At 41.3% G+C, this 27,213-nt stretch overlaps 1 protein-coding gene across 1 annotated transcript; it reads left to right on the plus strand.

The window, feature by feature from the left end:
* Positions 1-25,680, plus strand: LOC144682171 (glycine cleavage system H protein, mitochondrial-like). The gene is made up of 5 exons (XM_078544552.1): positions 1-184; positions 17,216-17,295; positions 20,493-20,556; positions 21,653-21,784; positions 25,027-25,680. Exons 1-5 carry the CDS (start codon positions 40-42, stop codon positions 25,122-25,124), a joined length of 519 nt encoding a protein of 172 aa, XP_078400678.1. The 5' UTR covers positions 1-39; the 3' UTR covers positions 25,125-25,680.
* Positions 25,681-27,213: the final 1,533 nt, after the last annotated feature.

The raw sequence follows: 27,213 nt of genomic DNA on the forward strand, positions 1-27,213 counted from the left end.
CCGCCCCATCCGCTCGCGCTCATTTGCTGCTTTGCAAAGATGGCGTGGAGGTGCACCGTGTCGAATTTGAGAGTGGTGGCTTCCCGGTGCCTGCACTCTCCGGCCACCTGGCAGCCTCCGCACAGTACGGTGCGGATCGTCTGGCCGCTGCGGAGCCTGAGCACCGGCAGATCGGCCCTCTCCGGTGCGTCTGCCTCATTCAGAGCTTTTTTGGGGGGGGGGAGTGGGGGGTGGTGGAGGCGTTTGCTAAGTGGTTAACAGCAAGTTAAGCAGAGCAGCGGCTTTCGAGAGCAAAGTCAAGCCTAGGTCATGTATGCAACTTAACACTGTAACGTTTTAAAATCTGTAGCTGAAAATTGCAGCTCTATGTTTGCAAACGCCGGGCCTGGTTGGAAGGTGTATTTCCCTCCTGGTTTGACTTTTTATTTTAATCTGTAATTTGTTGCAACGGTTTTCCTAATTGGAGCTGGTAGACGGTCAGGAGGATTGAGGTGAGGAGTTAATTAATGGGTCACACACTTGACCAGGTTGGGGCTGTTTGCTGTTATATTTAAGTTTTGCCTTTTTACAAGCAGCGTGCCCTAATACTACTCTCGTAAACTTTGCACTTCGTGTTCTGTCACCTAGGGAAGAGTTTGTTGAAATGCATTTTTTGAAATCAAATGTCATCGGTTTTAATGGGTATTTTTTTTTAAGGCAGCTGGCTGCATGTTATCTACTGAGGGAATGGCACGCACTGTGTCCTTCCAGTTGCTCTCTGATCCGTGTGCCCCCTTCAGTTTGGAGCCCTCCGCAGCTGCATGGACTTTCATACCTTAGCGTTTTTAATAACGTTTTTATCTGTTCAGTACTTTGTGCTTGGGGTGAAAATGGAAGTTTCAGATCAAAGTACTGGAATATTTAACAAAAGTTTTTAGATGTTTCTGGCCAAAGTGTAGGAAAACTGCATTAGCAAACACTTTGTGACTAAATAAGGAATTGTGCATTTTTTTAAAAAAAAACTAAAGTTGTGGCAACTTCTCATTGATCTGCCTATGAGTAATGAGTTTCGATTGCTGAAAAAAGAGACATGTCGAAGAAGTATAAATTGTTGTTTTCCCCTTTTATAGCGATAATCTTGCAAAGTGACCTGATGAGTGGCAAGGTGAAAAACTTCATTTTTTTTCAGTGATGCTCAAGTTCTGTACTACTAAACCACAATGAGTTTCTAATGACCCAGGAAGCAAAATAATACATGGAGTGTAACATGGCAGAATGTTACAGTCCTTATAAAAATGTATCCTGACATCTTTTAAAATGAATATCACTTTAACACAAGTGATGCAACCCACAGGCAAGCAGTAGGAATGGCTGATTTCTTTAAACCTGCTGGAGAAAGCAACTACTGTTAACTTTGGATACATATAGTGTATTATGTGTCAAAGTTATTCCCTTTCAGTTGTATTATGTAGAATTCCTGATGCTTGCTTTCGAGTACAAACATCCAGATCCTAACCTCAAATGTCTGCTTTAAGTGGTGTGATTGTATGATTTGATGCTATAATTATGTTGATAAATTATGGATACATTCTACTGTTCATAAAGAAAGTGGTAACTTGTGAATTTCAGAAAGCTGTGGAGCGCTTTTGGGCAGCAGATGAAATGGCTGGGCAAATCAATCTTCATCAGTTTACAAACTGGTTTAGAAATTAATACTGGACTTGGGTCACCAATTATTTTGTGGGGATTCTGGTCAAAAGTACCATTTTTGGGAAAGTGGTCATCTATAGTTTAGCAGAAGTGTTGGATGCCGCATGATCTGATGAGAAAATGTGATGCATGTCCCTGTAATCTGTCTGCTGTTTGTCAACGCAGTTCTCCCTCTCTTGATATTTGACCATCTGTCTTACATAGTTTGTGATTTCATGGTGAAGCTATCTTAAGATTGTATCTTGAATAATTTTCTTGGGTTTCCTGTGCCATGTGGTGTTCCTGACTGAATGAGCAGTTTTATTGTTTGTTCTTTCATAGGATGTGAGCATCGCTGACAAGGTCAGCATTTGTTGTCTATCCCTCATTACCCTTGAGCAGGTGGTGGTGAACTGCTGCCTTGAACCGCTGCAGTCCACCTAGTGTAGGTAAATCCACAATGCTGTTTGACCCAGTGACAGTGAAGGAATGGTGATGCATCTAGAAAGAGGGGGCATAGTTTTAAAATGAGGGGTCTCCTGTTTAAGACAGAGCTGAGGAGGAGTTTCTCCTCAGGGTTGTTATTGTTTGAAGTTCTCAGAGAGCATTGGAGGCTGGGTCATTGAATATATTCAAGACTGAGTTAGACAAATTTTTGATTGACAAGGGAGTCGAGAGTTATTAGGGAAAGTGGAGTTAAGGCCAGATCAGATCAGCCATGATCATCTTTACTGGAGGAGCAGGCTCGAGGGGCTGAATGGCCTACTGCTCCTATTTCTTATGCTCTCATATTTCCAAGTTAGCAAGACATGTGGCTTGGAGGTAAACTTGCAGGTGGTGGTGTTTCCATCCATCTGCAGTTTTTGTAATTCTAGGTGGTAGAGGTTAGGGGTTTGGAAGGAGCTGTTGAAGGAGGCTTGGCGAGTTGTTGCAGTGCCTCTTGTATATGGTACACAGTGTGCTGATGGTGGATGGGGAGCTTATCAAGCAGGATGCTTTGTCCTAGATGGTGTTGAACTTCTTGACTTGTTGGAGCTACACTCATTCAGGCAAGCAGAGAGTATTCCATCACACTGCTGACTCATGCCTGGTAGATGATGGACAGATTTTGGGGAGTCAGGAGGTGAGTTACTTGATACAGAATTCTCAACCTCTGACCTGCTCTTGTAGTCATAGTATTTAAATGGCTAGTTCAGTTTCTGGTCAATGGTAAATCCCAGGATGTTAATAATGGGGGATTCAGCAATGGTATTGCCATTGAATGTCAAGGGCTGATGGTTAGATTTTCTCTTGTTGAACATGGTTATTGCCTGGCACTTGTGTGCCGCAAATGTTACCTGCCAATTATTAGTCCAAGTCTAAATGTTGTCCAGGTCTTCCTGCATATGGGTGTGGACTGGTTCAGTATCTGAGGAATCACGAATTGTACCGACCATAGGACTTAGGAGCAGGAGGAGGCCATTCAGCCCTTCGAACCTGCTCTGCCATTTGATAAGATCAAGGCTCATCTGGTTGTGATGGCAACTCCACTTTGCTGTATGCCCCACATAACCCTTGACTCCCTTGTCTATCAAAAATCTGCGTAACTCAACCGTGCATAAATTCAGTGACCCAGCCTCCACTGTTTCTTTGAGTAGAGAATTCCAAAGACTAACAACCCTCTGAGGGGAAAAAAAATTCTCATCTGTTTTAAGTTATTCATCTCATCTCATCTGTTTTTGTTATTCTTAAACTGTGCCCCCCAGTTCTAGTCTCCCCCCACAAGAGGAAACATCCTCCTAGTATCTACCCTATCAAGTCCCCTCAGGATCTTAGATGTTTTAATAAGATATCACCTCTCATCCTTCTAAACTCCAATGGGAATAGATCGAACAGGTTGAGCCTTTCTTTATACGATAAGCCCTTCATCCCAAGAATGAGTTATGTGAATCTTCTTTGAACTGCTTCCAATGCAATTGTATCCTTTTTCAAATAAGGAAACCAAAACTGTACATAGCAACTCCAGATGTGGTCGCACTAAGGCCCTGTACAGCTGCTATAAAAATTCCCTACTTTTAATTCCATTCCCCTTGCAATAAACACCAACTTTCCATTTGCCTTCCTAATCACTTGTGGTACCTGTAGACTAACTTTTGTGATTCATGTACCAGGACACTCAAATCCCTCTGTCCCACTGAGTTCTGCAACCTCTCTCCATTTAAATTGTTTATTGCTTTTCTATTCTTCCTGCCAAAGTGGACAATTTCACATTTTCCCACATTATACTCCATCTGTCAAATTTATGCCCCTCACTTAATCTGTCTATATCCCTTTGTAGACTCTTTACCTCCTCTTGATAACTTACTTTCCTACCTATCTTGATGTCATCAGCAAATTTAGCTACCATACTTTTGGTCCCTTCATCTAAATCATTGATGTAGATTGTAAATAATTGACACCCCAGAATTGATCCCTGTGGCATTCCAGTAGTTACAGCTTGCCAACCCGAGAAAGATCCATTTATCCCAACTCTCTGCTTCTGTTAGCTAACTAATCCTTTATCCATGCTTATGTTATTCCTTACACTATGTGCTCTTATCTTGTATAGTAACCTTTGATGTGGTACCTTATCAAATACCATTGTGCAATTATCATAGAACATCCCCAGTTCTGACCTGATCACTGACAGAATAGCTGAAGATAGTTGGGCCTAGGACACTAACTACCCTGAGGAACTCCTGCTGTGATGTCCTGGGGCTGAGACAATTGGCCTCCAACAACCACAGCCATCTTCCTTTGTGCTAGGTATGATTCCCAACTGATTCCCATTGACTTCGATTTTGCTAGGGCTGCTAATGCCACACTCGGTCAAATGCTGCCTTGATGTCTAGGGCAGTCACTCTCACTTTGCTCCTGGAGCTCAGTCAGCTCTTTTGACCCTATTTGGACTAAGGCTGTAATAAAGTCAGGAACTGTGTGGCCCTGGCGGAACCCAAACTGAGATCAGTGAGCAGGTTATTGCTCTGTAAGTGCTGCTTGACAGCACTGTCGATGACATCTTCCATCACTTTGATCGAGAGTAAACTGATGGGACAGTATAATCGACCAGTTTGGATTTGTCCTGCTTTTTGTGGACAGGACATGCCTGAGCAATTTTCCACATTGTTGGGTAGATGCCAGTGTTGTAGCTGTATTGGAACAGCTTGGTATGGGGTGCTGCTAGTTCTGGAGCACAAGTCTTCAGGATAATTGACGGGATGTTGTCAGGACCCATAACCTTTGCAGTATCTAGTGCCTTTAGCTCTTTCTTGATTGCAGGTGAAGTGAATCAAATTGCCTGAAGGCATCTATGATGCTTGGCACTTCAGGACGATGCAGAGATGGATCGTTCACTCAACATTTGTCTTTTGCACTTGTGCTGGGTTCTCCCATCATGAGAATGGGGATATTCGCAGAACCACCTCCTCCAGTTAATTGTTTAATTGACCACTCGATTCAGGACTGTGGTAGGACTGCAGAGCTTTGACAAGATGTGTTGTGGGATTACAGGTATTTACCTGCTGCTTCTGCTGTTAACCATGTAGTTCTGTGTTGTAGCTTCACTAGCTTTGTGCCTCATTTTTAGGTATGTACGGTACTGTTCCTGGTAGACTCCCCTGTACTGCTCATTGAACCAAAGTTAGTTCCCTGGTTTGATGGTAATGTTAAGAGTGCGGGATATGCCACACCATGAGGTTACGGATTTTTGCTTTATTCTTTCGTGGGATGTGTGTCGCTGTCTAGGCCAGCATTTATTGTCCATCCCTAATTCACCTTGAGAAGGTGATGGTGGTGATCTGCCTTCTTGAACTGCTGCAATTCATGTGGTGTAGGTACTCGCACAGTACTGTTAGGGAGGTTGAATACATTTCTGCTGCTGGTGATGGCCCACAGCATCTCCTGTCCAGTTTTGAGCTGCTAGATGTGTTCTGAATTTATCCCATTCAGCACAGTGGTAGTACCACACAACAAGATGGAGGATATTATCAGTCTGAAGATGGGACTTGGTGTTCACAAGGCCTGTGTCGTGGTCACTCCTACCAATACTGAAGTGGACACATGCATCTGTGACAGGTAGATCGGTGAGGACAAGCTTAAGTAGGTTTTCCCTCCTTTTAGTTCAGCTCATGCCACAGGCCCAGTCTGGCAGATATGCTGTTCAGAACTCAGTCAGTAGGTGTACTACCAAACCACTCCCAGTGATTGATATTGAAGTTCCCACTCAGAGTACATTCTGTGGCCTTGCTATACTCAGTGCTTCTTCCAAATGGTATTCAACACGGAGGAGTACTGGTTCAACCGCTGAGGGGGGTGGGTGCAGTAGGTTGTGATCAGGAGGTTTTCTTGCTCATGTTTGACATGATGCCATGAGACTTCATGGAGTCTGGAGTCATTGTTGAGGACTGCCACAGAAACTCCCTCCTGACTGTATGCCACTGTGCTGCCACTACTGGTGGGTCTGTCCTACTGGTGGGACAGGATATACCCAGGGATGTTATAGAGGTTCCTGGGACATTAGCTTTAAAGTGTGATTCAGTGAGTATGATTATGCCCAGCTGTTGCTTGACTAGTCTGTGCAACTGATCTCCCAATTTTGGCGCAAGCACCTGATGTTAATAAGGAGGACTTTACATGGCCAACTAGGCTGGGTGTGCCATTGTCATTCTTGATGCCTGCGTGGTCCATCCGGTTTTATTTCTTTTCAATTTTTGTTTGATACAACTGACTGGTTTGTTAAGCCGTTTCAGAAGACAGTTCACATTGTGCGGGTCTGGATTTGTGTGTAGGCCAGACCAAAGAAGGGCAGCAGATTTCCTTCCCTAAAGAACATTAGTGAACCAGAGAGGTTTTTATGGCAATCCAATGAACACGTAATCTGCTCCCAGGTCTATGCTAACCTACCTGATATACAGTATGTAAGAATTAGCCATCCTCCAACTTTTTCGTCTCCTCACTTTGTGGCAATGACCTACATTTGTATAAATAAGACTGGGGACCTTGGTATCTGGAGTTTTGGAGGCTCTGCTATTGTGATATAGTAGGATAAAGCTCCTACGTTCCCATATCTCAGCAAGTCTTTTGAGTGTGTTCAGTGTGACTAATAAGAATCTATGATAAGTCTGTCCGTTTTAAATAAGGATCTGATCATTTGGGTGATTTGAATAACTGGTGTGTAGACCTACCTCCTATGCCTTGTTGGAGGAGGATACCACTGCTGGAGGATGAATTGTGAAGCCTTTGTTAAATTGTGACAACAAACAAATTGAGTAACCCCCCCACTTATTAATGAGCTAACGCAGTTAGTATGTTTTAAACCTGACGCAACCTTATCAGACTGAGGTAGCCCAAATGCTATGTTAGTGGATATCCTGTTGCACTGCTCACAGTCAGTCAGAGGATATGTGAATAACAATATCATTAGAGCCACTGATTATTACATGTTGATCAAATTATCTTAAATTTAAGGTGGCAGGGAAGATGTTCCAGCTTCTGGCAAGGTCAGAGGTGAGTAGGAATACAGGGAATTGGCGAAGATAACTTGTTGATGTTGGAAGGTGGGGGGGTGGGGTTGGGTGCGGTAAAATGGTATTTGGGGGAGGTGCAGTAAAGCGGTATTGGGAAGGGGACAGAATACCAAAGCATTAAATGGCAATGGGAAAAATGGATTGATATTCTGGAAGAGGGGGAAGAAAATCAGAGGCAGAGTTGAGCCCTTAAGTAAATGGTATTATGAAGAAAAATTGCATCAATTTTAGAAACTGATCTGGGAGGATTGAATGAGTGGCAGACATAGATAAGCTAACTTTAATTATGACAAATGTTGAGAAAATCTTACAGAGAATAAGTGTGATATATACATACTTAGGCAACTCTTATGCATATCTCTCTTAAACGTCTCCTGTAATAGTATCAATTGTGTCAGAGGACAGAGTAAAATACGATATCTGAAGTAAGTGAAGAACTAAGCTTGACTGTTGCCGGAAGTATGTGCTATGGAAAAAAATAAATTGCTGTGTCTGTATTTCTAATAGAAACTGTGTCTGTGTAAACATTTTTGCATGGTAACGATATTAGTGGTGATGCTGCAGTGCCTCCATTACAGGGATTGTGCAATTCTAATATGTGACAAACTTACATAGGCAATCTCCATTTTAAATGTGGATATGGGAGTTTATAGTGGGGGGTGTGTACAGATATAATAAATTAATGTATAAATTAACTATTAAACAGTAATAGTGTCCCTGTGTCCTGACATGGATAGAACACCGGTTACTCTTATCAACATGCTGGCCAAAGCAACGACCAAAACTATTAATTATCAACAAGCACGCCTGTACTTTTTTATTATCTAATTCTACGTGGAATATCTTGCCATCATCATTGCTATTATCTGAAAGGGACAGAAAGTCAAACTGTATTTGTTTGTGTATTAAATGCATTGTCTTTGCTTGAGTAATCACCTACACCTGGCAACACGAATTTTGTGAATGTATAGATCTTGGAGTGAAACTTAGGTGGAGCTTTGTGAGCGCGGTGAACAAACTTGTTTTTGGAAGGAGAGGTGAGAGATGGAACAGGTTGAGGTGGCTGAAGGAGGAGAATGTGGCAGTGAGAGTTGTTGCTCATAAGGCTGCATCAGGAATACCTTTCAAAGACTGCCAGGAGACACACACAAGTAGTTGTGAACTTATTCAAGAGGAATTGAAGCCTGGGTCACTGCCAGGTTATCAGGAGGGCAGAGTAGGAAAGGTTAGTAAAAGACTCCCGGAAGGTAGTGCAGGAGTGCCCTGTGGTCATCCCCCTCTCTAACAGATATACCGCTTTGGATACTGTTGGCGGGGGATGGCCTCTCAGGGGAAAGCAGCAACAGCCAAGTTCACAGCACCGTGGGTGGCTCTGCTGCTCAGAGGGGTGGGAGGAAAACAAGTGGCAGGGCTATAGTGATAAGGGATTGAATAGTTAGGGGCACAGACAGTCGCTTCTGTGGCCTCAAACGTGAATCAAGGATGGTATGTTGCCTCCCTGGTGCCAGGGTCCAGGATGCCACGGAGCGGCTGCAGGACATTCTGGGGAGGGAAGGCTATGCAGACAGTGGTCGTGGTACACATTGGTACCAACGACATAGGTAAACTAAGGGATGAGGACCTGCAAGATCAGTACAGGAAGTTAGGAGATAAATTAAAATGCAGGACCTCAAATGTAGTAATCTCAGGATTACTTCCAGTTCCACGTGCTAGCGAGAGCAGGAATAAGAAGATAGATCAAATGAACATGTGGCTGGAGAGATGGTGTAGCTGGGAGGCATTCAGGTTCTTGAGGCACTGGGACTGGTTCTGTACAAACCAGATGGGCTGCACCCAGGCAGAGCTGGGACCAGTGCCCTTGCTATTTGCTTTTGCTATTTTGCTGTTGGGGATTAATTAAACTAGTGTGGCAGGGGGATGGGATCCCAGGAGTAAGATCAGATAGGTCAGATTCAGATCAGAAAAATGGAGGTGGAACATTAGCTAGGGGTTGTGATAGACATGGAGTTACAGGAGAAGCAAAGTTTTAAAAGTGTCCAGCAAGGGAAATTGACGGGGTTAAACTGTTTATACTTCAATGCAAGGAGTATTACAAACAAGGTAGATGAGTTAAGGGCACAGGTAGACACATGGCAGCAGGATGTCATTGCTATAATGGAGACCTGGCTAAAGGAGGGACAAAACTGGCAGCTTAATATCCCTGGTTATAGAGTCTTCAGACACGAAAGAGTAGGAGATAAAAAAGGAGGTGGGGGGTAGCACTAATGGTTAAAGGATCAATTCCAGTTGTGAGAAGGGATGATATACTAAATGGGTCAACAAACGAGGCTTTATGGATTGAGTTTAGAAATTAAAAAGGGGCAGTCACACGACTGGGAGTATACTATAGACCCCCAAATAGTGAAGAGGAGATAGAAGAACAAATATGTAGGCAAATTTCTGCTTGTAAGAACAAGAGGGCAATAATAGTAGGAGACTTCAACTATCCTAATATCAACTGGGATTCAAACAATATAAGGGGCACTGAGGGAGAAAAATTCATGGTGTGTCCAGGAACATTTTTTCAACCAATTAGTGACAAACCCAACGAGAGGAGATGCAATTCTAGACCTAGTCTTGGGGAACGAAGAAGGGCAAGTGGGTGAAGTGACAGTTGGCGACCATATTGGGGGACAGTGACCACAATTCAGTTAGATTTAGCATTACCATGGAAAAGGACAGAGGTAAGGCAGGAGTAAAAGTCTTGAACCGGGGGAAGGCAAATTTTGCAGAAATGAGAAGGGACTTGGCTGAGGTGGACTGGACAGCACTGCTGGAGGATAAAACAGTGGAAAACCAGTGGGAAGCACTAAAAAGCGAGACCCTAATTGTACAAAGTAGACATGTCCCCCACAAAAATAAGAGTGGTACTGCCAAATCTAGACCCCCCTGGTTGTCTAGAGGAATACGGGGGAAGATCAAACAGAAGAAGAAAGCGTACGATCGGCACAAAGAACTAAGCACTGCAGATAGCCTAGACGAATATAGGAAGTGGAGGGACAAAGTAAAAAAGGAAATAAGGAAATCAAAATGGGCATGAAAAAAGATTAGCAAGTCAAGTTAAAGATAACCCAAAGATGTTTTACAAATACATTAATGCTAAAAGGTTAGTTAAGGAAAAAGTGGGACCTATCAGAGATGAAGATGGAAACTTGTGTGTAGATGTAGAGGCTGTGGGAAGAGTTTTGAATGAATATTTTGTCTCCATGTTTACAAAAGAAAGGGAGAATGTAGATATAGTAGTCCAGGAGAAACACTGCAAGATATTGGACGGGATAGTCATAAAGAGGGAGGAAATACTCGAAGGGTTGAAATCTTTGAAAGTTGATAAGTCACCAGGGCCAGATGGATTGTTTCCGAGGCTGCTGAAGGAAGTCAGGGAGGAGATAGCAGGTGCTCTGAGGATGATTTTCCAATCTTCACTAGATACAGGGGAGGTACCAGAGGACTGGAGAAATGCAAACGTAGTTCCATTGTTTAAAAAGGAATCAAAGGAAATGCCAAACAATTATAGGCCAGTTAGCCTTACATCGGTGGTGAGCAAATTAGCAGAATCAATCCTGAGAGATAGGATTAACTGTCATGTGGAAAGGCATGGACTAGTCAGGGATGGTCAGCATGGAGTTGCTAAAGGAAGGTCTTGCCTCACAAATTTGATTGAATTCTTTGAGGAAGTGACAAGAAGGGTTGATGAAGGTAGTGCAGTGGATGTTGTGTACATGGATTTTAGCAAGGCATTTGACAAGGTCCCACATGGCAGATTGGTCAGGAAAGTAAAAGTCCATGGGATCCAGGGTAATGTGGCAAACTGGATAAAAGGTTGGCTTTGTAACAGGAAATAAATGGTAATGGTTGATGGATGCCCTTGCAAATGGAAAGTTGTTTCAAGTGGTGTTCCACAGGGCTCGGTGTTGGGACCTTTGCTGTTTGTGTTATAAATTAACAATTTGGGTGTGAATGTGGTGGGGGGGGCACGATTGGGAAATTTGCAGATGACAAAGATTGGCCAAGTAGTGGATAGTATAGAGGATAGCCATAATCTCCAAAACGATATAGATGGGTTGGTGGAGTGGGCGGTAAAGTGGCAGATGGATTTTAACATAGAGAAGTGGGAGGTCAAACAGTTATAGGGACTACACAATAAATGGGAATATACTAAGCGGGGTAGATGAAGTGAGAGATCTTGGCGTACAAGTGCACAGGTCCCTGAAGGCAGCAGTTCAAGTAGGCAAGGTTGTAAGGAAGGCATATGGAATGCTCTCCTTCATTGGCAGAGGTATAGAATATAAAAGTAAGGATATAATGTTGGAATTGTATAAAACACTGGTGAGGCCACAACTGGAGTATTGTGTGCAGTTCTGGTCACCACATTACAGGAAGGACGTAATAGCTCTGGAGAGAGTGCAGAGGAGGTTTACAAGAATGTTGCCAGGGTTAGAAAAGTGTAGCTATGAGGAGAGATTGGATAGGTTGGGGTTATTTTCCTTAGAACAAAGAAGGCTGAGAGGTGACTTGATTGAGGTGTACAAAATTATGAGGGGAATAGATAGAGTGGACAGGATAAAATTGTTTCCCTTGGTGGTGAATTCTGGAACCAAGGGACATAGATTCAAGAGAAGTGGCAGAAGGTGTAGGGGGGACATGAGGAAGAACTTTTTTACGCAGAGGATAGTGGGTGTCTGGAATTCACTGCCCAAGTTGGTTTGCTTTTACATAAAATGAAGCGACCCCAACTAAATTGCTACATTGAAAGGCTTTCAGTTTATTCTAAACCCGGGGTGTCCAACCTTCGCGTGAGGGGTCACATTTCAATTTTTTTTCCTCACTCACTCTCACTGGGGCTGTTGAGCAAATTTTGGAAAGTGAAGCATCAGGATTTATCTTGCTATTCTCAAAACAACACAAAATGTGCATTTTTATGAATCAGCTTCAAATGTGAAGACGAATTTATTAGCTTACTTTCTCGTCACAATATTGAAGACTGATTTAGTGAGATACCTGGCATTGTAGCAGCTACACCAAGGTGGTAGGTGATTTCTCCATGACCTGACACTGCTTAAACAATTGCCCATCACACATTTGAATCGCCTCTCATTTACCTATGCATGCACAACCCAGCATGGTAGCTTTCTGAGGACAGATTAGACCAGGTCATACCAAAGCACATACTGAGACTCTGGAATTCCCTCCCTGAACCTCTATGCTTCTTTTGAAACAGCGTATCGAGGTGTTAATTGGGAAACAAATAAATAGCTGGTCACAAGAGCCCAAGTGGTGATAAATTTCATAGTAAAAATGTGCTGAAGCAGTTCTCTGTCAATAACAACAGTGAATTCTCCTCCATCCTTCCCACAGCATTAGTCAGGAGTTTTTCAACATCCATTCAGCTTTCAAAGGTGTCAAAAACAGATAACACTATTCTGCCATGTTGATATCAGAGTCAGAGGAAAGTTAGACACTGAGTACAACAAAAAGAACAAGCATACAGATATCACCTGTGTTTTTTTTTTCAAACCAGCATCAGTAAAATTTTACCTAGACCCTTGTCATGCTGTCATATTTTGCCAATAGAGCACTCACTCCTTTTATGAAAATATGTTACTCCAACGCCATGCATGTATTCCCAAGGCAGTATCAAGAAAACTTTCTTGAAGGCTCAAAGCTAAAGGCACTGTAACATGCAGAGCCATCCCACGTAGACCAGGAAGATTCCAAATTCAAATGCTGACTGGATAACCTTAGTTTAACTGGAAGTAAGCATGCTATAATGTCCTCGTTATTCCTGACTTAATTTTTTTCTCCTTTTATTCCTTAAAGGTGTTTATTCTTTAAAGGTGTTAGTATCACAGGCAAGGCCAGCATTTGTCACCTATCTCTAAACTGCCCTCAAACTGAGTGGCTTCCTTATCCATTACAGAGAGCAGTTAAGAGTCAATGTTTAGGAGTTACATGTAGGCCAGACCAGATAAGGACGGCAGATTTCCTTCCCTAAAGGACATTAGTGAACCAGATGGGTTTTTACAACAATCGATATAGCTTCATGGTCACCATTATTGAGACTAGCTTTATAGTTCCCGATTTATTAAATACCGTGGTGAGATTTGTGGATTACTAGCCCAGTGACATTACCATTATGCCACTGTGTCCCCATGATTTGTGCCTCATAGATGGTGTAAAGGCTTTGGAGGGACAGGAGGTTAATTGCCTGACAGAATAGTGAAGTTCTGTCCTGTTGTTGTAGCCACAGTATAGACGTGTCTGATACAGTTCAATTTATGGTCAATGATTAAGCCCCCAGAATGCTGATGGACTAATAACCCAGAGACCCAGGGTAATCCTCTGGGGACCTGGGTTCGAATCCCACCATAGCAGACGGTGAAATTTGAAGTCAGTAAAAAAAATCTGGAATTAAAAAGTCTTAACGATAACCATGAAACCATTGTTGATTGTCGTAAAAACCCATCTTTTTTTTATTCATTGATGGGATGTGGGCGTTGCTAGCTAGGCCAGCATTTATTGTCCATTCCTACCTTCCCTTGAGAAGGTGGTGGTGAGCAGCCTTCTTGAACCGCTGCAGTCCCTGTGGTGTAGGTACACCCACAGTGCTGTTAGGGTGGGAGATCCAGAATTTTGACTCAGCGACAGTGATATATTTCCAAATCAGGATGGTGAGTGACTTGGAGGGGAACTTCCAGGTGGTGGTGTTCCCATGTATCCACTGCCCTTATCCTTCTAGATGGTAGAGGTCATGGGTTTGGAAGGTGCTACCTAAGGAGCCTTGGTGAGTTTCTGCAGTGCACCTTGTAGATGGTACAACTGCTGCCACTGTTCGTCGGTGGTGGAGGAGGGAGTGAATGTTTGCAGTATTGGTGCCAATAAAGCAGGCTGCTTTGTCCTGGATGGTGTCAAGCTTCTTGAGTGTTGTGGGAGCTGCACTCATCCAGGCAAGTGGAGAATATTCCATCACACTCCTGACTTGTGCCTGGTAGATGGTGGACAGGCTTTGAGGAGTCAGGAGGTGAGTTACTCACCGTAGGATTCCTAGCCTCTGACCTGCCCTTGTAGCCACAATATTTATATGGCTGGTCCAGTTCAGTTTCTGGTCATTGGTAACCCCCCAGGATGTTGATAATGGGGGATTCAGCGATAGTAATGCCATTGAATGTCAAGGGGCGATGGTTAGATTCTCTCTTGTTGGAGATGGTCATTGCCTGGCACTTCAGTGGTGCTGATGTTACTTACCAATTGTCAGCCCAAGCCTGGATATTGTCCAAGTCTTGCTGCATTTGGACATGGACTGCTTCAGTATCTGAGGAGTCGCGAATGGTGCTGAACATTGTGCTATCATCAGCGAACATCCCCACTTCTGATCTTATGATGGAAGGAAGGTCATTGATGAAGCAGCTGAAGATTGGGCCTAGAACACAATCCTGAGGAACCCCTGCAGTGATGTCCTGGAGTTGAGATGATTGACCTCCAACAACCACAACCATCTTCCTTTGTACTAGGTATGACTCCAACCAGTGGAGAGTTTTCCCCCCAATTCCCATTAACTCCAGTTTTGCTAGGACTCCTTGATGCCACACTTGGTGAAATGCTGCCTTGATGTCAAGGGTAGTCACTCCCACCTCACCAGTGGAGCTTAGCTGTTTTGTCCATGCTTGAATCAAGGCTACAATGAGGTCAGAGACTGAGTGTCAGTGAGCAGGTTATTGCTAAGCAAGTGCCGCTTGATAGCACTGTTGATGACCCCTTCTATCACTTTACTGATGATCGAGAGTAGACTGGGGCGGTAATTGGCCGGGTTTTATTTGTCCTGCTTTTTGTATACAGGACATACCTGGGCAATTTTTCAGAGAGCCAGGAGGATGCCAGTGTTGTACGTGTACTAGAACAGCTTGGCGAGGGGCGTGGCAAGTTCTGGAGCACAGGTCTTCAGTACTATTGCCGGAATATTGTCAGGGCCCCTTCCAGCCAGGTTCACTGCTGTCCTTTAGGGAAGGAAATCTGCCATAGTACCTACCTGGCCCGGCCTATATGTGACTCCAGACCCAAAGCAATGTGGTTGACTCTGAAATGCTCTCTGAAATGGCCTGGCAAGCCACTCAGTTCTGATGGGCAATAAATGCTGGTTTAACCAGCGGTGCCCCTATCCCATGAACGAATTTTTTAAAAAGTGCACGGTTGTGGATAGGATTGGACTTGGCTGCGAGATTATTGATGGCTGAATGCTTTGTCACCTGTACACTAACAACTTCCTGACTTTCCACCCACACTCCCCACCCTGGCAGGCAGCCTGTCCCCCTCAGCCTCTTCTGCACCCCAGCAGCAGATTCTCCTTCACAGTGTTTCTTCCCCTCACCCCATGGCAGGCAGCCTCTCTTCCCCCCACCCCCACCAGGCAGCCTCTCTTCTCCCCACCCGGCAGCCTCTCTTCCCCTTGACCCTCCCCAACCCCTCAATAGGCAGCCTCTCCTTCACAGTGTTTCTTCCCCTCACCCCTTGGCCAACCACCCTGGCAGGCAGTCTCTCCATCGCAGCCTCCCTTCACCCCCACCCCCCACTCTGGCGGTCAGGCTTTGGGCTTGCCACACACCTTCCCACTGCTCGATGCTCTTTCAATCACAGACTGATAGGCTCACTATCAGCAGCAAACCTGGGAGAGAAGCAGCCTGTGATTGGAGGAGCAGCTCCTTGCAGAATCTTTCACTTCCATTTCCCTGTATTTTGAACAGTGATCCATGGTCTGGACAGAAACACTTGGCAGGCCAGACTCTGGCCTGTGGGCCGTACGTTGGACACCCATGTGCTAAACAAAGTAACAACTTGGGGCCTCCAGCTTAAGATGTAAGGAATGTAATCAGAATACCCAGTTGTATAAGATGCCTTCAAGGGACTTTGTACGATGTGATCTCTGATCCATACGTTAAAAATGAATCAAGAAGTAGAAATGGTCTGTCACTTCAAACCAGGTTTGTATTGATTACAAGGATGTACACAGTGAACAGTGGAGCATATGTTGAAGACTGAGGGTTGAAAATGTTACTATTGTGTATGTAAGATAATCTGTCTTGTGTTAATCACACCATCTCTGTATCCATCATCCGTCACCTGAGGTAACTTGCAAATTATGCAATCTAGGCTACATTTTTTTCGTTTTAAAACAGAAATTATAAAATCGATAATTAAGGAAAGCTAAATTCGAATGATACCTTTTCAGTGGAGACTACTTTTAAAAGTAACCAGTACTTAGTTCGAATATAAAAACAGAAAATGTTGGAATCTGTTTTTCTCTCTCCACAGTTATGATTTGAGTCCAGTATGACTCTTAAGACATTTGGAGTCAATATGAATAAGTCATATGACTTAGTGTCATATTGGACTTGAAACATTAATTCTGTTACTCTCTCCACAGATGCTGTTAGACCTGCTGAGTTTTTCCAGCATTTTCTGTTTTTATTTCAGCTTTCTATTTTCTACAGTATTTTGCTTTTAGTACTTAGTCCTGTCTATTTTCATTGGCACTGCTGTTTGGGATTAAGTGTTTTGTACTTGTTAATGTAATACCTCAACTGTTACATGATGATGCCGTACTGCAGTTTGGGGGTTGAGTTTTGATGGATATAAATTTCAGACTGGAACTAGAGAACAAAGGAGCGTGTGCTAGGAGCGCCATGTTTATAAAATACATGAGAGCAAACAGGAAATTATAAGAAATGGTTTTTTTTTGTTGAAGTTATTTTATTCCAGTCATGGCACTAAGCTGATGTGTGGTACCATTTCAATACTTTAATTTATGACTTATTAGATATAGTGCAGTATCCAAAGTAGATTCCATGCTCGTGTTCATAGCTTTAATAAAGATCAAGTTGTATTTGATCTGTAAACATTAATGTTGTACGGATTGCCAAACTTTAGGTAAAATGTTTTAGTCACATTTGATGTTGGACTATTATGTTTTGCAGCTCGCAAGTTTACAGACAAACATGAATGGATAACAGTTGAGAACGGAATTGGTACAGTGGGCATTAGCAATTATGCTCAGGTGGGTACTTTTTACTACCATCCTGTGTAATTCCTGTATCAGACCTTCACTTTTGAACTCCGTGATATTAGTTGTGCTGGTTTTAAGTGCGCAAGGTTTGCTTGAATGTTCTTGGACTTAGTTCAGTTTGGTGTTGCAAGATCAGCTTTTTCTAATCAAGTTGTTCTCGTGGTATTTATTATCAATGGGACCAAGGTTCACTTCACTATCAATGCGAAGTTTTTGTGACCCTTCCATGTAAAATGTTCTAATTTGCCGTTGTGAATAAATTTTATTGGTATGTAAGTGGACAAGCACTGAATAAACTTTGTTGGTATGAACACACAAATGTAGTAAAGCCCTGTGATCCTTAAAAAAATTAAATTCAGACTTGTTAAATTATTTTTAAAGCATATATTTTTGCAAAAACTCTATAGTCTTTAGTTATGGTTGGTGAAAATACGAATTCCTTACAAAAATAAATTTAGTTGTGTTAAATATTGTGCCTATTAGAGTACTGTCTGTTTGAAACAATGTGACTTTGAAGAACTAATAGTGCAAGGTGGATCTTAACACTTGGCTGCAAACGAAATATCTTGGAGCGAAAAATGTATGCCTTCAACACCAAAGTTTTAAACATATTCAAGACAGCACAGTGTAGTAAATGAACTATTCCATTTAATGAAGCTTGACATCACCCAGGACAGGGCATCTCCTAGTTATCGCCCCATCCATGACCTTAAACATTCAGTTCCTCCAACATTAGCACACAGTGGCAGCAGTGTGTACCATTTACAACATGCACTGCAGCACCTTCTAGAGGCTTCTTCAACAGCTCTTCCCAAACTTGGAACCTCTGCTACCTAGAAGGACCAGAGCAGCAGGTGCATGGGAACATCGTCACCTAAAAGATCCCCCCCACACTCCTCCAAGTCGCACACATTCCTGACTTGGAAATATATTGTTGTTCACTCATGGTTGCTGGGTCAAAATCCTGGAATTCCCTTCCTGACAGCACTGTGGTTGTATATAGACCACATGAGCTGCAGCGGTTCAAGAAGGTGGCTCACTTTTTTATCTAGGGAAATTAGGGATGGGTAATAAATACTGTCCTTGCCAGTGATTCCCACGTTCATGAATGATTAAAGAAAATGGACTCTATACTTGCATCGTTGAAATTTATGTGGGAATAGAGTAAGGTTCTGACTGCTGACTTTAAGCCTAACTTTAAACATCAGTAGTAAAACTAAAAAAAGATAGAAATGTGTTTATATTGGGAAAGGTATGTTAAAAGCAGAAAATCTTAAGTATTTAAAGTAGGGCATTTTAAATAGCTAAAAGCTTTTTGTTCCAGATCTCGGATTTAGGTCGTGTGCAGGATTTCATGTTCACTTGTTTTGAAATCAAACACTTCGTGCAAGCGTCTTTGCTAAAAAATATTCATTTGCAAACAAGGAGGGGATTTGTTATAATTTGAGCTAGATGTTGCATTTTCTATTGATAAGTGAAATGACAGCAAATGGTAATCATTTCATTCGCAATGTCTGTTTATACAAACAATATAGTTTTCTGCTGCTTCATATGTATTTTTTTAATGAAATGTGAAAGGTGTTTATGTCCGTTATGTTGCTTGCCCACCTTCTGCACCTGATTAAATATCTAGATGAGCTTGGAAATGAACTTTGTATTGTAAATTGTACTTTTAATTCTTAGTTTGATAGATGTATTCCCCAAATGTTTTACTTTTAATGGTCAGTCTATCTGTCAATAAATATTCTGAAGTGTATGGGGTACGTGCTTTACAATTTACCTCTTCTTCAAATGTTAGTTTTGGTCATGGATCTGAGCATTTAAAATCAGACACACAAGTTTCAATGATCTCCCACTATTCATTGATTTTCACAAAGTAAATGGATCTGATCAACCACTCCCTTATGTCCACCATTGAAATACTTATCTCAGTAAAATGTTTACATGTTCCCATTTACCCCCATATTCCCGACTGCTCTAGCCTGAGCCTGCATCTTTTTCTCTAGTTTTTCCCCATATTACCTCATGTGCCTTTGCTCCTTTGAGCCAATTCCCACTAAATTGCTGACCATCAGATCTGCCTTCCAGGTTCCGATCAGAATTGACATTGTCAAGGGTTCCCTTTCCCCGAACCCTGTCCCCCTTCCCTTTCAAAACCACCCTCGTTACACTCTACAAGAGAAAAGCCGCCCTTGACTCCTTTGTCCTTGCTAATCACTGCCCCATCCCCAATTTGTTTCCTATCTGAAGCCCTCAAACTTGCCGCCTCCCACCTTTCCCATATCTCCATGTTTGAATCTCTCTTGGCATCAGCAGCATCAATAACGTGCATTTATGTAACTATTTTTACTGTGTAACATCCCAAGGTGCCACAATGCCCCTGAGGCTTGGCCAACATCCGGTTTTGAATGAATTGCAATTTTTTTTCCAGTTAAACACTGGGAAGACCAAAGTCATTCTCTTTGGCCCCCTTACAAACTCTGTTCCATTGCAACTGATTCCATCCCACCCCCTTGGCCACTGTCTCTGGTCTAACCAAACATATCAGCCTTGATGTCCTATTTGACCCTGAGTTGAGCTTCTTACCCCATAAAATCTCCAACAATAAGACCGCTTATTCCATCTCTAATAATGCCAGCTCCTCCCCTACCTAAAGCATCAGTTGCTGAAACTGTCATCCATATCTTACAGCACTTGTCATCTCTGGACTATTATTGCAACATTCTCCTGGTCAACCTTTGATCCTCCAAAGTTTGTAAATTGTTGCTGATCCAAAACTCTGCTACATCTTGTCCTGTACCAAGTCTTGCTCAACCATCACTCCTGTCCTTGCTGATCTACATTAGCTGCTGAACCTCCATCGCTTCCAATTAAACATTTGCATCCTCGTGTTTAAGTCCCTTTCACCAGTGGTGGGATGAGGTATCTCTACTGATTGAAGAATGTAATTGGTTTAACAAGTTCACATGGGCTGTTTTCATTAACTGTGGACATAAGGATTTATAATTCAAGAGAGCAGAAAATATGGGCAGATTGGGGGTGTTTAATATTTTAGATATTTTTTGAAATATTTTCATGTTCTACATTTCTGAAAACAAGTGTACCTGTCCAGCTGTTGCACAATAGAGAATTAACATTATTAAATGTGTGCTAAAGATCCTGATGTACAGGATTGTTTTTCTCCTTAGGAAGCATTAGGAGACGTTGTATATTGTGGATTGCCAGAGATAGGCACAAAGCTGAACCAATTGGGTGAGTATTGACTTTGTTCCATTGTCTTAAGCATGTAACCTGAACAAATTAGGAAAAATAAACTCAACTGATGAGTTAAGTGGATATAAATGTAGAGCATTACCTGTGCCAAGCAGGAGGCCAGTCATTCTGGACTGCTCTCTTGCACTTCCTAATGTCCAACTGAAAAGCAACATTGATGGAAGCTTACAAACACATCTTTGGTCTTTCCTCTTGGCCTGAAGAAGGTGCATGGCATGGGAAGTCTGTTGAAAGTAAAATGCAAGATAAGGCATGAGTAATTGAAAATGAGTTGGCACATCGAGTTAATATCAAGTGTTTGTTCCTCTAGATGGTTTAACCTAAGGGAGCCATCAGTAAATGAATGCATTGTCAAACATAATCTACACTACCTTGAAACAAACACCTATATTGAAGTAAATTGTCCAATGCTGGAAATTTATGGTATACTATTGTGTTTTGCTTAAATATTAACAGCAGAGGAAATGAGTGGCTTTATACAACTCTTATGTAAGCTTTTTACACCCCTCTGGCTAACAAAGCAATATTCACCCTATGTTGAATGAAAACTGTACCAGTATTTTTTTTTATTGTAAAAGGTAAACAGTCCAGTAAAGTAAACATGATGAAAGCAGATTAAACTCTGCCATGTTGAGGCAGCTTTGTATTGTTTCCATCTTTCCTCAATTGAGCAGATATCAACATAGTCCTCTTGTCGCCACAAATAAGCATAAAGTCAAAACATTTACTCAAACTAGTTCAAAAGTATTATTGTCAGTCACTTCCATGGCATAAATAAAATGCTAAACTTTCAACATGATATGAAGCATTACTGTTAGTTGTCAGTTGTTATAAACAGTTTGAATATATATGAAACTAGGAACGGGAGGTAGACCATTCACCCCTTCGAGCCTGCTCCATTTATTTGATAAAATCATGGCTGATCCGATCGTGGATCTACTGTGCTGCCTACCCCCTATAACTTTGGACTCCCTTGTAAATCATTAATTTATCTATGTCTAATTTATCTAATATTTTCAAAAGTAATCATCAGTACTGTACAAAGTGTATTGTGTGGCAAACATTCATTTCTCAGATGAATTTGGTGCTCTGGAAAGTGTGAAAGCTGCTAGTGAATTGTATTCGCCCCTGACTGGAGAGGTAACTGGTGTAAATAAGGCTCTTGCTGACAATCCAGGACTAGTCAATAAATCCTGCTACGGAGAAGGTATGTGAATTATTTGTAATAAGCTTTCAGATGCATGGAAGCGTAAACTTTTCAGTATGCTGGAACTACTCTGTGATTTCTTTTTTTTTTAAGCTGAATGTTATGGCACTTTGCGGGGGGAGTGGTGGCTGGAGACTAGGGTATTTTTCATGACAGCAATGTGAGACTGGTAACCAGTAATGTGATTTCCATTATAATCAGCATAATTTTGTTGTTGACTTATTTCAAATCCAATCATTCAGTGTCATTTAAAATTATGCCTAAAGTGTATTTTGGGCATTGGATGTTAAAGTATTTCAATTTAACGTTCTTGAAGGTGGCTTCATATTGCCTTACAGTTTCTATTGTCTGAGCTTCAATTACCTGCCAGAATGTTCACAAAACAAAAGTTTTGCATTTGACATTGCTTCATTGATACTAATCCCTAATATCACAGCTCTATATTCGTTTTGTAATATTATTGTTGTACTCTACATTCTTGACCATAAGGTGCTGCTGTATTATATGGGCAAGACTAATATTTGAAGAGCATTAACTTTCTTCCAATTTCCATTGGCCATCAGAAAGATCTCTTGTAACATAGTGGATAATGAAAGTTTCACTGTTTTCATACAAACTGGAACACTATCAACAAAATGTTTGCTTTGCTCTTGTCCTTGTCTACTCAACTAATGAAGTCGTCACCAATTCTTATGTTCATTTGCAGAACTTTTATACTTTTATGATCAAAATACTTGATCTCATTAGTTTCTAATTAGAAAACCTTTCAGCTGCACCATTGTTAGTCAGAAACAGTCACATCTATGGCCCTGCACCCATATGAATTCATTTTTTGAGGAACCAGACTGCCACTCCATGATGACATGGCATGACTGCTTCAAGTCCTAGTCTTGTTGTTTTTTCATAGCTAATCTCGGGGAGTAATATGAAGGAATTATCCCGGAGAGCAACAACAACTATTAGCTCCTCTTTTTCCACTAGAATCTATTACTGCCAACTTCACGCAACTGCATCCTCAAATTTAAGGAACTCGTCGATTTCTTTTCCAGAAATCAAGGCTATGTGCTCAATTGCTCATGCTTCCTTTGGTAAATTTTACCATCCTTTAAAACTTCAGCCTCCTTGATTGAGCGCTCACTTCATACTTGGTTGGTTACTTGGAAATGTGCAGAGCAGGAAAAATGTTGAATGTGGCCATCCTCTACTCTCCTCTTTTCATCTCCCAACATGCTATTAAACTAATTCCTGAAGCCCATCATCTTCAGTTCCCTCCCTGTTATGTTTCTGATTCCCCTCCTCAACCCATAACATCAACATGTTGTCTGTCTCCTGGTTCCACTCCCATCTCTCTCAGCATCACTGCTCCCATCCTGCAAAAAACCCACCTTTCTTGCACTCCTACTAAATATTGCATTATATAAAATCTTTCATTGTCTTTTGAATATTGGAATATGTTGTTACTTTGGAATTATCTCATCCATACCTGTTAGACCCTCCAGTTCAATTCTATTTCCAGCCACAACGCTGAGACTGTGCTGTTCAAAATCACAAACAGTACCCAGTCTGAATGTGAACTTGACTTGCATCGTCTTCCCATCCTCCTGAATTTTCTCTGCTGCCTTTGGGACTATCAATCACTCCAAACCCTTCTATCGTTCATTTCTATTGTTCTATTCATTTCTACTTTCTCAAGGCCATATTTATAACTCGCAATTAGGCAGTGCAGGGATAATTTTCTGAATTCCTCTAATTGGTGAGGAGGTTTAATGGACAAAGATTCATGGGTGACATGCCTTTTACTTCCCATTACGCATGACCAATATTCAAGGCCCCTTCACCAGTAATGCATACTAGAAATGTTGGCTGCTGTTTCTCTTTGCATGGTCATCTCTTGTGTACTTTCTGGTTGCATCCTTGATCCTTTTTCAATCATTTATGTTTATCGTCTGTGAAGCACAAGATCTGCTTCCACATGTATGATGGTGACTCTTGTCTATCTTGCCATCTCTATCAATCCCAAAGCTGTGGCTACACCCTAACTTCCTATTCATGATTCAATCCTGCATGAGCCAAAAGTGCCTTCAGCTTAATAATGACTTTCTCAAACCTATCCCCATCAAAGCTTCCAACTTTGTCTCTATTAACATTCCTGGCTGCCACTAGTGAAGAACCTTTTCATGCTGCTCAATCCCAGACTAAGACCCCACTTTCAAAAGACACTGCCTTTGTCCTACTTCTGTTCCCCTCTCTTCCCCTGCAGTCCCTGCAACTTTCCATTCTTCCCCTCCCCCCCCACCCCATGCCCCTATCATGTTATTTCGGTTTGCTCGGCTTTTTTTGATCTCTCCACATCTATGCCCTGCCAAATTGATTAAAGAATCCCAATGTTCCAGTCTTTGGCTCAGTGATTTGCTGTAGTGGCTGATGCTGCACATACCCTCCACTGTGCAGCACTGACTGGCTTTTTGTTCCTGGCTGCAAACTTCGGAAGCATGATTTTCAGCCACTATGTCCCTGCCATCTCAAGCTCACTTCCCAAAGCCCTTTGTGTTGCTACTTCCTCTTGTTTGAAGACTCCTTGTATTTTCCATTCCTGTAAATCACTCCCTTGGTCTGTTTGAGTGATGCTATAAAGGTGTAGGTTAGATGTTTTACTAATCACTCAGTGAATTATTTATTAATCCTAATAAGACACACCAGTAGGAAATGGAGAAGCCTACAGTTGTAAATTGTAAGCCTGTAGTTGTAAGACAGCTCGTTGTCATGAAGAAAGGTGATTGCTGTAGATCTCGCTCTCCCCAGAACAACTTAAATGTTTTTTCCCCCCATCAGGCAGATTAATTGGGTTATTTCTGGAAAAATACTGTCTCCACACAGTATTAGAATTATTTTTTTATAGATAACACTCAAGTAACTTCAGGTTTTGGCCTGTATTTTATTTACTAGAAATTGAATGAAGGTTCTTTCCCTTAATTAAATCATTTTGGGATTCCGAAAGTGTGTTTTCTGCAAGAAGAAGTATTTGATTTTAAATAGACCTGAAATTCATCTGATGTCAATCTTGAAATTTCTTCCAAAAACTTCCCAAATGAGCTTAACGTGTAGTTCTTAGGAAGTGAAATGTATGGATATTAATACTTCTAACTTCATATTTCATTTTTTTATGTGAAACCATATTTATGGTGAAAGTAGCAATTTGGGTAACATTTTTCATGTAGTGACCTGGTGATTTTTCTTGACAGGTTGGCTCATTAAAATGACAGTTGATAATCCTGCTGAAGTTGATGAGCTGATGGATGAAGAGAGCTATGAGAAATTCCTAAAGTCCATTGAAGACTGAGCCACTCTTCATTCCTAGCAATAAAAAATTGCACGTCTTTTCCCGTGTACTTTAGCAGTGAGAGTGATGGGTTGTGTATCGAGACTCTTGGCTTAACAAGCAAGAGTAATTTATAAGGAATGCAGTTCAATGTGATCCTCTTAAAGTAGTCATAATGGAAATAGGTGAGATTTCTAAAAATGACAGTTGACCTACACAATCCTCCTGGTTTTACAATATCTCAGCAATTGAAAGATGAGCAATATATTGGCCGTAAATTTTTAACCATTCAACTGTAGGTTGTAATTAACTTCAAATTTTTATTTGATACAATGCAACTAGTCAATAATGTATAAAGCTGGTCACTATGGCACTGAAATCATGACAAGGTCTGTTTTTGACCAATGATATTACGGTTATGTTGTGAATTTTGTTTTTGTTATTTTCAGGTTATTTTGTTCTCTTGAAAGCCATGATGTTCACTTTTTAAATGGCCTCAGTTGTTATTTTTCTACAGATTAAACTACAATTTAATGGCGGGTGGCTAATTGGTAATAAAACTGACATAACTGGAAAACCCCACGACTGTTGTATTTTGTGGTTCTACTTGCATTGTATAGTTAATACAAAGTCTTACACTTTTTCATTTTATAATGGTAAATGGTCTTGATTCATTCAGTTTCTATAATGCAATACTTCATATTTATAAAGTACCGATTGAATGTCTGCCATTTTGAGATCTGCTACGGTTTATAGTGAATAATAGAAGCAACATAATACAGCGCAGGAGCGATTACAATATGTACACCTACCTTTTTTATTGTGGTTTGTACACTTGTACCACTTTTCCATGTTTCTAGATAATGATTTTTGCTTCTCATTTAGGATGTCAACGAAGGAGTTTCATGGGCTGCAGCATTTATTTCAGCATAAAAGGAGTAGGACTATTCCATATTGTAGAGATGATTCTGCAGACAGAGTACCCCAGTCAGAATTTTACTCACTTGGCATGTAAAAATTGAAACCGTTTTTTTGTGTGTGTGGGGTGAAAGAGGTGTGTGGTGGGTTTGCACAAATAGGTGGTAATTTAAACATATCGATAACTCAAATTTTTATTGGAGTAAAGATAATTTGTAATAAAAAATCAAAAAGGTCCAATCCTGTTTCTGCACAGGGGTTAGGTTAATTCAATAGTAGCTAAGCACATGCCATCTGTCTACAGGTGGCCAATGTTTTGCGAGATTCGTATTAATTTGCAGTGGCAAATGTATAGGGGTATCCAGTTTTGTTCCACAAGGTATGTAGTTTCTCGTACATCAATGTATTTGGTTAATAAAGGACTAATAAATTATGTAAAGTATTTGTAATTCGGCAATGTATTTCTTTGTCGAAAGAAAGGGCAGTGGAGATTGTACGGAGTAAACTGCATATCAGTCTTCAGACAGAATTGTGTTGCTTCGTAAATCAATTCCTTGGCCCGAACACTGATCTCAATAGATAGAAACTGAGTATCTTGTAGGATTGTCAATGTTCCCCTTAAGAAAGAAATTTTAAAGAATTTCCACATCTTCCAAGATTGCAACAGAATGTAAATCCAGGAATGGACGTTTTTGAATCTAGAATTTAAGGATTGTATCTGACAAGTAATAAAAGTCATTTGTTAATTAGAAAGATATCATAGTAAAACCTCTAAAATAAAATGAAATACCTGAAGATTGTAGATTAATGTTTTGGGTTATTTCTAGGACTTCATTGGGCTTCAAGAAAATGTTTGCATCAATTTTTCTCGGATGGTAACAAGTGTTAAGCTGCATTTAACCCGAAACATCCTTGCACAAGTATCACTCTCATAAAATTGATGTAAGGAAAGGGACTAATGAATTTCATTACAACTGAAAGAACAAAAGGCTAGGCCATTCAAATAGATGAAGGCTGATCTGCACCTCCACTCCATTTAGCTGCCTTTGTTCCATTAACCCTTGTTACTCAACTTAACTAAAATCTATCAATTTCAGTCTTGAAAATTTCAATTGATGCAGAACTTATTGCTATTTGAAAGAGTAAGTTCCAGATTTTTTTTTTGTGAAAAACTACATCCTGATTTCACTCC

Source organism: Cetorhinus maximus, chromosome 6, assembly GCF_964194155.1.
Source record: "Cetorhinus maximus chromosome 6, sCetMax3.hap1.1, whole genome shotgun sequence".
Classification (NCBI taxonomy): domain Eukaryota; kingdom Metazoa; phylum Chordata; class Chondrichthyes; order Lamniformes; family Cetorhinidae; genus Cetorhinus; species Cetorhinus maximus.